The sequence below is a fragment of the Sphaerodactylus townsendi genome, linkage group LG12 (assembly GCF_021028975.2).
Source record: "Sphaerodactylus townsendi isolate TG3544 linkage group LG12, MPM_Stown_v2.3, whole genome shotgun sequence".
Taxonomy (NCBI): domain Eukaryota; kingdom Metazoa; phylum Chordata; class Lepidosauria; order Squamata; family Sphaerodactylidae; genus Sphaerodactylus; species Sphaerodactylus townsendi.
The window spans coordinates 47,634,188-47,644,892 of record NC_059436.1 but is presented as its reverse complement, the minus strand read 5'-3'; the positions used below and the strand labels follow the sequence as shown (position 1 = coordinate 47,644,892).

General features: G+C 50.4%; 1 protein-coding gene across 1 annotated transcript in view; it reads right to left on the bottom strand.

Annotated features, from left to right (window-relative positions):
• Nucleotides 1-10,705, bottom strand: part of PRRC2B (proline rich coiled-coil 2B) — a 71,343-nt gene that overhangs the window by 41,880 nt on the left and 18,758 nt on the right. The window contains 4 exon segments of the mRNA XM_048512151.1: nucleotides 1,250-1,425; nucleotides 4,085-6,223; nucleotides 7,342-7,564; nucleotides 9,280-9,481. Of these exon segments, the coding sequence (XP_048368108.1) occupies nucleotides 1,250-1,425; nucleotides 4,085-6,223; nucleotides 7,342-7,564; nucleotides 9,280-9,481 (2,740 nt within the window).

Here is a 10,705-nt window from a genome sequence, read left to right as displayed (position 1 = left end):
CAAAGACTGGGGCTACAAGGAACTCATCAAGAAGATCCCCCTATTATATATATGTGTATATATATAAGTGTGTGTGTGAATATGTGTGTACACATATGTTGCGTCGCCTGCATTGGTTACTGGTTGAATTCCGAATCATTTTCAAGGTGTGGGTATTGACCTTTAAGGCCTTACGCGGCCTGGGACCCTCGTACCTTCGGGACTGCATTACCCCTTATGTCCTGGTTCGACCTCTGCGGTCAGCAGAGGCCAATTTACTGGAGATCCCTGGCCCCTCAATGACGCGGCTGGCCTCCACTCGGGCCAGGGCCTTTACGGCTCTGGCACCGGCCTGGTGGAACACTCTACCACCAGCTATCCGGGCCCTGCGGGACCTTGGAGAATTCCTCAGGGCCTGTAAGACCGAATTGTTCCACCAGGCCTTCGGAGAGACCAGCCGCTGACGGTGCCCATGCCCCCCCCCGCCCCCCGCTTACAAGGGTCTTTAACACCATTGAGACCCATTGTTCTTTGTGAGGAGGGTTGTATTTGGGTTTTATATGTGGGTTTGTGGGCTACTATTTTAGAATGTAACTGTTTTTAAATTGTCTGTTTTATATGATGCTTTATATTGTTCACCGCCCTGAGCCCTGCTGGGATAGGGCGGTATATTAAATCCAATAAATATATATAAAGATATTATTGCACATTTATACCTATATTTTCACATTGTATTTATGTATTAGAATCTTAAATCGCTATTTCTGACTTAACCATTGCTCGCAAATGTTAAGTACATTGTTTATAATTCATGTGGCAGATCATATTCTGTTATTACTGGAACCACTTTAAGTCAGACTGCCTGCCAATTAATATGTATTCCTAATTGACAAAATAAAAATGATTCATTAAAAAAAAAGATCCCCCTATTATCAAGGACTTCAGTTAACTTCAAGACCAGGGGTCTGCAACCTGCGGCTCTCCAGATGTTCATGGACTACAATTCCCATCAGCCCCTGCCAGCATGGCCAATTGGCCATGTTGGCAGGGGCTGATGGGATTTGTAGTCCATGAACATCTGGAGAGCCACAGGTTGCAGACCCCTGTTCTAGACCCTCCAAGAGTGAAGAAAGCAGAAATCCCAGACAGAAGGTTAGCTCAGGTGGGGGAGGGCCCAGGGCCTATCCTCTGATGAGAAACGTTTCCAGTTTTCCAGTGACCCAATTTTTCACTCTTGGATCAAACCAAGGAGACTCCTCACCAGACTTACTTCCATACTTCAGCTCAAACTGAGAGATGACCTCTCCTTTCTCGCCCCCTTGCTGGGTGGCAGCTTTCGGTTCCCTCTCGGGCTTCTTCCCCAGTCCTTCGGCGCCGTTCAAGTTAGCGTGGGAGCCGTAGACCAAGGGGCTGCTGGTATCCAGGCCTCCGCCTTCTTCCGGAGATCTGGAGAGGACACACACACACACACAAAGGCACAAAGCTGCTTTATACTGAATCAGACCCTCAGCGCGTCAAAGTCAGCATTGCCTACTCGGACTGACAGCCTCTCTGCAAGGTCTTTAACACCACGTACAGCCTGGTCCTTTAACTGGAGATGCCGGGGATCGAAACTGTGTTCATAGCAGAGGCTCGGCCATTAAGTCGTGGCCCCTCCCCAACGGTGATGAGACAATTCTGACTTAAGGGACGATCACGCAACTTATTCACTCCACTGGGGAGGGGCAACGGCCAGTGCTGCGTGGTGCCCAACAGCAGTGAAGCAGGAAGTCTCCATCAGTGGCTTAGTGGTTAAGAGCAGGTGTACTCTAATCTGGAGGAACCGGGTTTGATTCCCCACTCTGCCGCCTGAGCTATGGAGGCTTATCTGGGGAATTCAGATTAGCCTGGGCACTCCAACACACACCACCTGGGTGACCTTGGGCTAGTCACAGTTCTTCGGAGCTCTCTCAGCCCCACCCACCTCACAGGGTGTTTGTTGTGAGGGGGGAAGGGAAAGGAGTTTGTCAGCCCCTTTGAGTCTCCTTGCAGGAGAGAAAGGGGAGACATAAATCCAACTCTTCTTCTTCTTCCATTTTGTTACAGATTGGAAACCCTTTGCGGACTACTTATTGAAAACATACACAGAGAAATAACGGCAGGATTCGAGACTGGAATGAAAACAATGTATTGGACTAAAGTGGTTTTATAAGAAGGACTAAAAGTGAAAAAATGCAGATATTAACTGCAAGTACAGAACTAGATTCACGTCCATAGTGAGGTAGCTGGAAGTCACTGTATATATGGGATGTGTGCGTTTTTTCTTTTATTATTATTACTCTAGGAAGGAGGGGAGACCAGATTTGCCCCCCCCCCAAAAAATACGTTGTCTATATGTGCAAAATAAATATTTCATGAAAAGAAAAGCATGAAGTCTTCTGGCTCAGTCTCACATCCCCCACAAGTTCACTAGACTGTCTGTGGCAAGACAGTACATCTTCCAGCTGCCTCAGCTCCTCAACTGACCTGCACTGTTTTCAGGATAAAGAAGAAAGGTGGATTTATACCCCTCCCCCTTTCTCTCCTGTAGGAGACTCAAAGGGGCTGACAAACTCCTTTCCCTTCCCCCCTCATAACGAACACCCTGCGAGGTGGGTGGGGCTGAGAGAGCTCCGAAGAGCTGTGACTTGCCCAAGGTCAAAAAATATATATAGAATGAACCAGAGACAGTATCTAAATTACAGAAGGGAAAAGGACCTGTCTGGTTGTGGTGTGAACTTAAAAACTCTGTTTTTAATTAAAATAATTAAAACATTTATGTAACGGAACCACAACTCTTAATCAACATGATTAAGACCATAAGGTCACCCAGCTGGTGTGTGTTGGAGTGCACAGGCTAATCTAGTTCCCCAGATAAGCTTCCACAGCTCAAGCGGCAGAGCAGGGAATCAAACCTGGTTCCCAAGATTAGAGTGCACCCGCTCTTAACCACTACGTCACTGCTGCGTAAGATGACAATGCACTTGTGTGTTCTCCGGTGGAAGTCGGAGCAGCGTGCGCCTGCATTGTCAACAAATTGGATTCCCTAGCAGCATTTTAAAAAGTTTATTTAATTGTGGCTTCCGTCAAAACCATTATTATGCACAATGGGAAACATAGAACTTGGTTAAAATGGCATTATTAGCGAGACCTGCCTTTCTGTGAAGCTGCACCCGTCAGACGCTTGCAAGTTGTTCCTCAGAATCAACTTCCTGGCTTAAACTCCCAATAATTTGCTACGGCTCCGCCCCAATTGGGACAAAGGAAGAATATCTAAATTTTGGAAGCACTTTCCAAAGCCTTTCCGCATGTTACAGAATTTGCTGACTGCAACAAATAAAATGGAAATGCAAGAACGTTCTCAAACCAATCAGAATGGGATAACATCACCATAGGAGCACAAAAAACCCCCCGGATAAGATATGTAGATATGAAGAAGAAGAGTTTGGATTTATATCCCCCCTTTCTCTCCTGCAGGAGACTCAAAGGGGTTTACAATTTCCTTTCCCCTCCTCCCTCACAACAAACACCCTGTGAGGTAGGTGGGACTGAGAGAGCTCAGAAGAACTGTGACTAGCCCAAGGTCCCCCAGCTGGCGTGTGTGGGAGTGCACAGGCTAATCTGAATTCCCCAGATAAGCCTCCACAGCTCAGGCGGCAGAGCTGGGAATCAAACCCAGTTCCTCCAGATTAGATACACGAGCTCTTAACCTCCTACGCCACTGCTGCTGGTAAAAGGAAGGTCTTAAAGATTTCTTTTGCTGAGGGCGGAGACAATTCTGTCTCTTTCAAGTGAACTGGGGTCACGTTCTATGACATCAGTTAGTTTTAAGAAAATTTCTCTCAGGACTTTGATCAACTTGCATGATTTAAAAAAAAATCATGTTTGCAGGAAGTTTCTTTCTCATATTACACAGCCACAAATGATGGAAGATGGTCAAACTCTGAAGAGAGATCATATCCCCCAAAGGCTAAACCTCAGCACAAAGACGTGAAGATATTCCTTTGACATATCTGTCTACTGCGAGACATCCAGAGTCCTGTCCGTTAGGTTATCACGTACATTTTTAAGGCTGGGGAGGTAATACCTTTTGTTTTTCATCTGTGGCCCACTGGACTGGTTGTCATAGCGGGAGGTGGTCCCACTTCCGCTAGGTCTTCCTCCTTTCTCGCCGTATCCCGCTGGATCAGCCTTCCTGCTCTGCCGGTCCACCAGCGGTCTCTGGCTGGAAAAGCTCCTCTTGGCCTGCTCCCTCTTCTCCCCCAAGCTGCCGCCGACAAGGCCGCAATCCAGCTGGGCGTCGTTCTCTGAGACGCCCTCCCGTCTCTCCCTGAAGTCGCTGCTTTCTGAGGCCGTCTCCCACTCCTCGTTGGCGTGGTCGGAGGAGTTCTGGCAGGGCAGTTCCGGGGATCGGATGGCCGTGCCGTTCCTGTCTGTCACGTTCAGCTTGGACCTGCTGGGCCACTGGCAAGCTAAGAGGCTGGTTCCGCCATCCTCGGGGCTCCACTGCCCGACAGACTCGCGCTCCTGCCTCAAGCGCCGGAACCGGGGGGGTTTGTCTTGGCGAGGCGGACGCCTCCGACGGAAGGGGCGATTCTCGGCGTTTTCGAGGTCGCCCCCACAATCCTCCTGGAAGTAGTGCCTCTGATCAATGGGATCCTCCTCAAAGGCCCGCCTGCCAAAGGAGTCTGAGTGCTTATAAGAGTCTTGCCCGTAGTCCCTGTCGGGTGGGCGCCTAACCCCGAAGGTGTCCAGAGGAGCGCCACGGCCGTACTCCTGCCACGTGCTGCCCCCGTTCCTCCCTTGCCACTGCAGCGGCTCCTTGGAAACAAAGCCTCTTCGCCCATATCCAGAATTGCTCAGTCTAGGCGGCAGTGACCGGCCGAAAGCTCGCGGGGCCCTCGTCTTCGCATCCAAACCAGCATGGTCATCTGAATAGATCTTATTAGACCGCCAGGAGTCCTGGAAATCTCCCTTCCTGAGATCGCTCTCCTCCCTTTCCGCGAGGGAACCTTCGTTGCTGTTCTCGGAGCCCCTCTGGCCTTGTCGCCCGGCAGGGAGCTCCTCCGTGCTTCAAAGGAGCCTTAAGCTGTAGAGTCTGCGCTGGCGTGATCCGGCGCCCGGGAGGGGGCGGGGCTTCCCTCGAGGAAACTCTTCCGGCGGATTGAACTCCTTCAAGGCCCGCCCTCTGCCATTTCTTTGGGTGTTGTTGACCACGCTATTATTGTAGGCTGCTCTGCCGCTGCCGCCACCAGCACAACCCACAGCGCCGCTGTGACCTCTGAATGTGAACTCTCGTAAACCTCGGCCACGGCCACGACCCCTCCCGCCAAAAGCCTGCTCCTCGTCAATGAAGATCCAGTTGTTCCTTTTGGTGGGGGGCAAGTCACTGGACTCCCGTGCTGGATGTCTGCCCTCCCAGGCCTTTTCATTTTTCTCCTCTTCCTCTTCCTCCTCCTCCTCCTCTTCCTCCTCCTGCGGCTGTTGCTCCTCCTCTTCCTGGGGTTTCTCGGCTTCTCGGACAGGGGCCCGCGAAGAGCTCTTGTCGTCTAGCAAACGGTAGCGAGCGGACTGCAGCAAAGCTTCCGAATGACTGTCGTCGATCTCAGGTGTCTTCTGAGGCGGGGCCTTGTCCTTAGCCAATCGAGAGGCTTCTTCCACATCGACTTTAACCTTCTCTAGCTCCTTCTCCTTCTCTTCAACTTTGAGGGCTTTCAGCACTGGCTTCTTGATCGGGCCTGATCGACGAGCCCTTCCCATTGGCTCCTGCTGCTGGTGGCTACCGTTCCGGTTCTCGGGAGCCCATCCCGCCTCAGCGGCAGCTTGCTTGGCGGTCGCTCCTTCTTTCCTCCACGCCTCAGTACTGAATGGTTGCTCATCTCTGGACCCCTCCTCCTCCCGTGCAGAAGCCGTCCCATCCGTGGGTTTCTGAAAATGGCTGACGTCCCAGCCGTTGTACTCTGCTTTCTTCTCAGCAGGGGCCAGGCTGGGCTCAAAGGGGGAATTCCTCAGGTTCAAATGGCGGGAGTCAGACATGCGAGCGTCTGAGGTACTCTCCTGGCTCTGGAAGAGGCGATCCTGGTTCATCCGCTGGGAGGAGGCGATACGACTGTCAAAGTTGGCTTGGGCCTTCTCCTCAAAGGCATTCAGATAGTCATCCCCAGACTCCTCAAAGAGATCTTGCTGGGTGTTTAGGGCAGACGGCGCTGGGTAAGTGCTGTCGTTCCTAAAAAAGTGACCCAGACAGTTAGGAAAGGGGCTGGTGGAGACTCACACCCATGCAGATTTTTCTTAGCCTAAATTCTGGATTGGCACCCTCAGCTGATTCTCTGCTTTGTTCAAAAACTCACAAATCAATATCTGATTTTTTTCCAAGATCCAACAGATTTTAAAATACGTCCTAAACCTCAGCTTCTCATATAAAACAAACAAAAATGAAAATACCCAGGGGTATAATGCTCACCAAATGAATTAAGCATAGATAAATGAGAAAGGTTTCATCTAAATGCAATTTAATGTTTGGTTGTGGTGGGTTTTCCGGGCTGCGCGGCCGTGGTCTGGTAGATCTTGTTCCTAACATTTCGCCTGCATCTGTGGCTGGCATCTTCAGAGGTGTATCACAGAGGGAAGTCCGTTACACACTGTGTCCAGTCCACAGAGGGAAGTCTGTTACACACTGTTACACACTGTGTCCAGATGCCAGCCACAGATGCAGGCAAAACGTTAAGAACATGATTTACCAGACCATGGCCTCACAGCCCGGAAAACCCACAACAACCAGTTGAATCCGGCCGTGAAAGCTTAAATAATACAATTTAATGTTTTTTTGTTTTTGTTTACCATTCTGAATCAGATTTCTTGACAAAATACAAGCTTATCCTACGTAAAGCACCTTTCTTCGTAAGCTGTCTAAAACTGGATTCACAAGCAGGTTTCAAGAACTCTAGACATTATTTGGAAGGGGGGCCCTTTCCTCCAACCCATTTCTAAGGAAACACAATTTTTTGGGGTCAAATTATCTCTAAAACAATGTATTGTTGAAGGCTTTTACGGCCAGAAACAACTGGCTGGCTGGGTTTTGGGGGCTGTGTGGCCGCCGTCTGGTAGTGATGTTTCGCCTACCAGACCACGGCCACACAACCCCCAAACAGCTATTTAGCCCCGCCCTTTCATCTGTGCAATTGTCTCCTGGGGTCTGCTTTGGAGCTGGTTTTTTTTAACCTGCAGAAAAGATGCGTTCTATCCCAAGCTGTCTTTCAATGTCCTGAGCTCTTTGCCCTCCAACAACAAAGCCCCCGTCTGGCACAAGCACCCAACAACCATGCAAGGTAAATTTGCTCTCACCTGGCTCGCAGACCCTCCCTGGACATGCCCTCTGTCTGTTTGGGGCGTGAAATGGGGCAGCCTTTGCTTTGCAAGGGAGTGAAGCTCTCCTGACCCCACACGGGGACAGACTCCCCAGGAACAGTTTTCCTCTCCTGTTGGACTGACGACTGGCAGCTCTGCTCTTCCGACTGACAGGCAGTCCCGTTGATGGAGTCCTGTTGAATGACAGGTTTCATAATCCCTGTAGAAAGAGCGTAAACAAGGGGTGAGCAACTTCTGAATTCAAAACCTGAATTCGACCTGTTTAAAAAGGAATGGCTTAACAAGTTCCGCAGGGCCTGTAAGACTGAGCTGTTCCGCCGGGCCTTTAGGGAGGCTGGCTCATCCCTTCTGAGCCCCGTCCCTAGCCTGGAAAATGGCCAGCCTCTCCACCACTGGCTTGGGCCCAGGGTGGGTGTCTGGGGACACTGCCAGGGTGCTGGCACGCCTGTCCCGGCTCCGCCGCGTGGCGGCTCTAGGAGGCCGTTGGAAGCCCCAGGGAGCCTTGCCAGCCATTCCTCCCTCACCTGGCCACCCCAAGATTGCAGCGGTGCTTCTTGGCGCACCAAGGCATAGGCCGGGGTCGTCAGCGGTGGCCCCCTCCTGCAACGGGTCTCCAGCCTCAGCCAGGGCCATCAGCTCTGGGGAGGGGCTCCAGCCCTGACCCTGGACACTCAACTAACAATTAAATTACCTTCCTTGATAGGCTAGACTGTCAAGAAGGTCTCTCCCTGTGATCTTAACTCCAAGGCAGCAACATAGGACAAGTGCTGAGAAAGATGTGAGGCTCTGGACAGCTGCTGCCAGTCAGAGCAGGCAATATTATTATTTTATTATTATTTATTAAATTTAGTATACCGCCCTATCCCCGAAGGGGATAAAGTTGACAGCACAAGCCAACAGCTGACTGGGGTCATGGGCTTGAATTATCTTCACAGGTTCACAGTCTAATGCTCAGGCAACGTCTAGAGCAGGACTCCCCAAAATGGTGCCTGTGGGCTCCACGATGCTCACTGACACCTCTCCCAGCTCCCACCATGGATTTTTACACGGGCCTCTGAATAGCTATGCGGATTAAAACAACGTTGTCATGGCAGAAGTTGCCACCAGTGCTGGTTTTTACTCTCCCACATTCCACTTTCCCAGTGTATTTTTTTTAAAAAAGTCTCTTCCTGTCCCCTGCACTGGGGCTTTCTGCGCGCTTGTGCGATTCAGCCTCTCGCAGTGACCATTTGGAGGCTGTGCCCGTCACCTTGTGTCGGAATGCCAACGGGTGTCCACAGCTTCAAAAAGGCTGGGGGCTCTAGGCCTAGAGCAGTGGTGGCGAACCTATGGCACGGGTGCCAGAGGTGGCACTCAGAGAGCCCTCTTTGTGGGCACGCGCAAACAGAGTCATTCCCGCCACACACATCTAGGCTGGCCTGGGCCACTGGGCTCGATTATTAGCATTAAACCTAAGACATAGTTTTGAGGAAGCAGTGTAGGTAACCCTGTTAAGCGCTGCTAAACTAAAGCGCAATCCTTTACCAGGGAGTAAGCTCGGTTGCTGGCAATGGGGCTTGCTTCCAAGTAAACCCTCCTAGGGTCATGATTCACCCGTTGGAAGAGTTGCAAGGTTGCTTCAAAGCAAAGCCAACAACTACCACCAAGCTTACTCCTGAGTAACGCACGCCTTGGAGCCAACCATTTTTTCTAAACAAAAACCTCGGTATTCAGGTTAAATTGCCGTGTTGGCACTTTGCGATAAATAAGTGGGTTTTGGGTTGCAATTTGGGCACTCGGTCTCGAAAAAGTTCGCCATCACTGGCCTAGAGGCTGTTGACTAGAAAGAGAAGTCAAGAGTAGCAGCTCGAAAAAATTAGCCTGCGTTGAGGAAAAGACTCAATGGGGGTGGGGGGCAGAAATTCCGTCCCTTACCTGATGGATGGAGGGCAGAGGGGTAGAAATCCACCGGGGGGCGGCTCTGAGTCACTCGAGGATCCATGTAAGAAGGCATCATCATCCAGCGGGGATCAAAGCCCAGCATTTGCGGGTGTGGTGGGTAGAAGGTTCGCTGCGGGTGGGAGGACGGTGGGTAGACCTGCGACTGCTGCCAGCCCTGCATCTTGTACAAGTGATCCTAGAGTCAGACCAAGAGAAACATCCAAAACAGTGCCAATAAGCAAGGGGACATAAACAAAGGAGCGCAAGGAGAGCATCTGAGCAAGAAAAGGACTCAACTGTCTCTATGCTTTGTCGAAGGATTTCACTGCCAGATTCAACCGGTTGTGGTGGGTTTTCCCGATTGTGTTGCTGTGGTCTGGTAGATCTTGTTCCTAACGTTTCGCCTGCATCTGTGGCTGGCATCTCCAGAGGTGTATCACAGAGAGAAGTCTGTTACACACTGTGTCCAGACTTCTCTCTGTATAACAGACTTCCCTCTGTGATACACCTCTGAAGATGCCAGCCACAGATGCAGGCGAAATGTTAGGAACAAGATCTACCAGACTATGGCCATATAGCCCAGAAAACCCACAACTACTACCCTGTTTCCCCGAATATAAGACATCCCCCGAAAATAAGACGCAGTAGAGGTTTTGCTGAAGTGCAAAATATAAGGCATCCCCCGAAAGTAAGACGTAGCAAAGTTTTTGTTTGGAAGCATGCTTGACGAACAGAACACAGAAAAATAAGACATCCCCTGAAAATAAGACATAGCGCATCTTTGGGAGCAAAAATTAATATAAGACACCGTCTTATTTTCAGGGAAACACGGTAGTCAACCATCTCTGTTTTCTGAACTGTAAACCCCTCCAGGAGTCCATCTCACTGAAACACGGGACACACACAAAAACTGGATGCCAATTCTACTTTCCAGATTCCCAATCTCTTGTTCCTGACACCCACCACAGTCCATAAGGGCTTTGCTGACTAGCATGAATCCCTGTCTGGGCAATGCTACGTTAGACAAGGATCCATCTTCAGAATGCCTCTTTCACTTTCCCATAAGAACATAAGAACTAGCCTGCTGGATCAGACCAGAGTCCATCTCGTCCAGCACTCTGCTACTCGCAGTGGCCCACCAGGTGCCTTTGGGAGCTCACATGCAGGAGGTGAAAGCAAGGGCCTTCTGCGGCTGTTGCTCCCGAGCACCTGGACTGTTAAGGCATTTGCAATCTCAGATCAAAGAGGATCAAGATTGGTAGCCATAAATCGACTTCTCCTCCATAAATCTGTCCAAGTTCCTTTTAAAGCTATCCAGATTAGTGGCCATCACCACCTCCTGTGGCAGCATATTCCAAACACCAATCACTCGTTGCGTGAAGAAGTGTTTCCTTTTATTAGTCATGATTCTTCCCCCCAG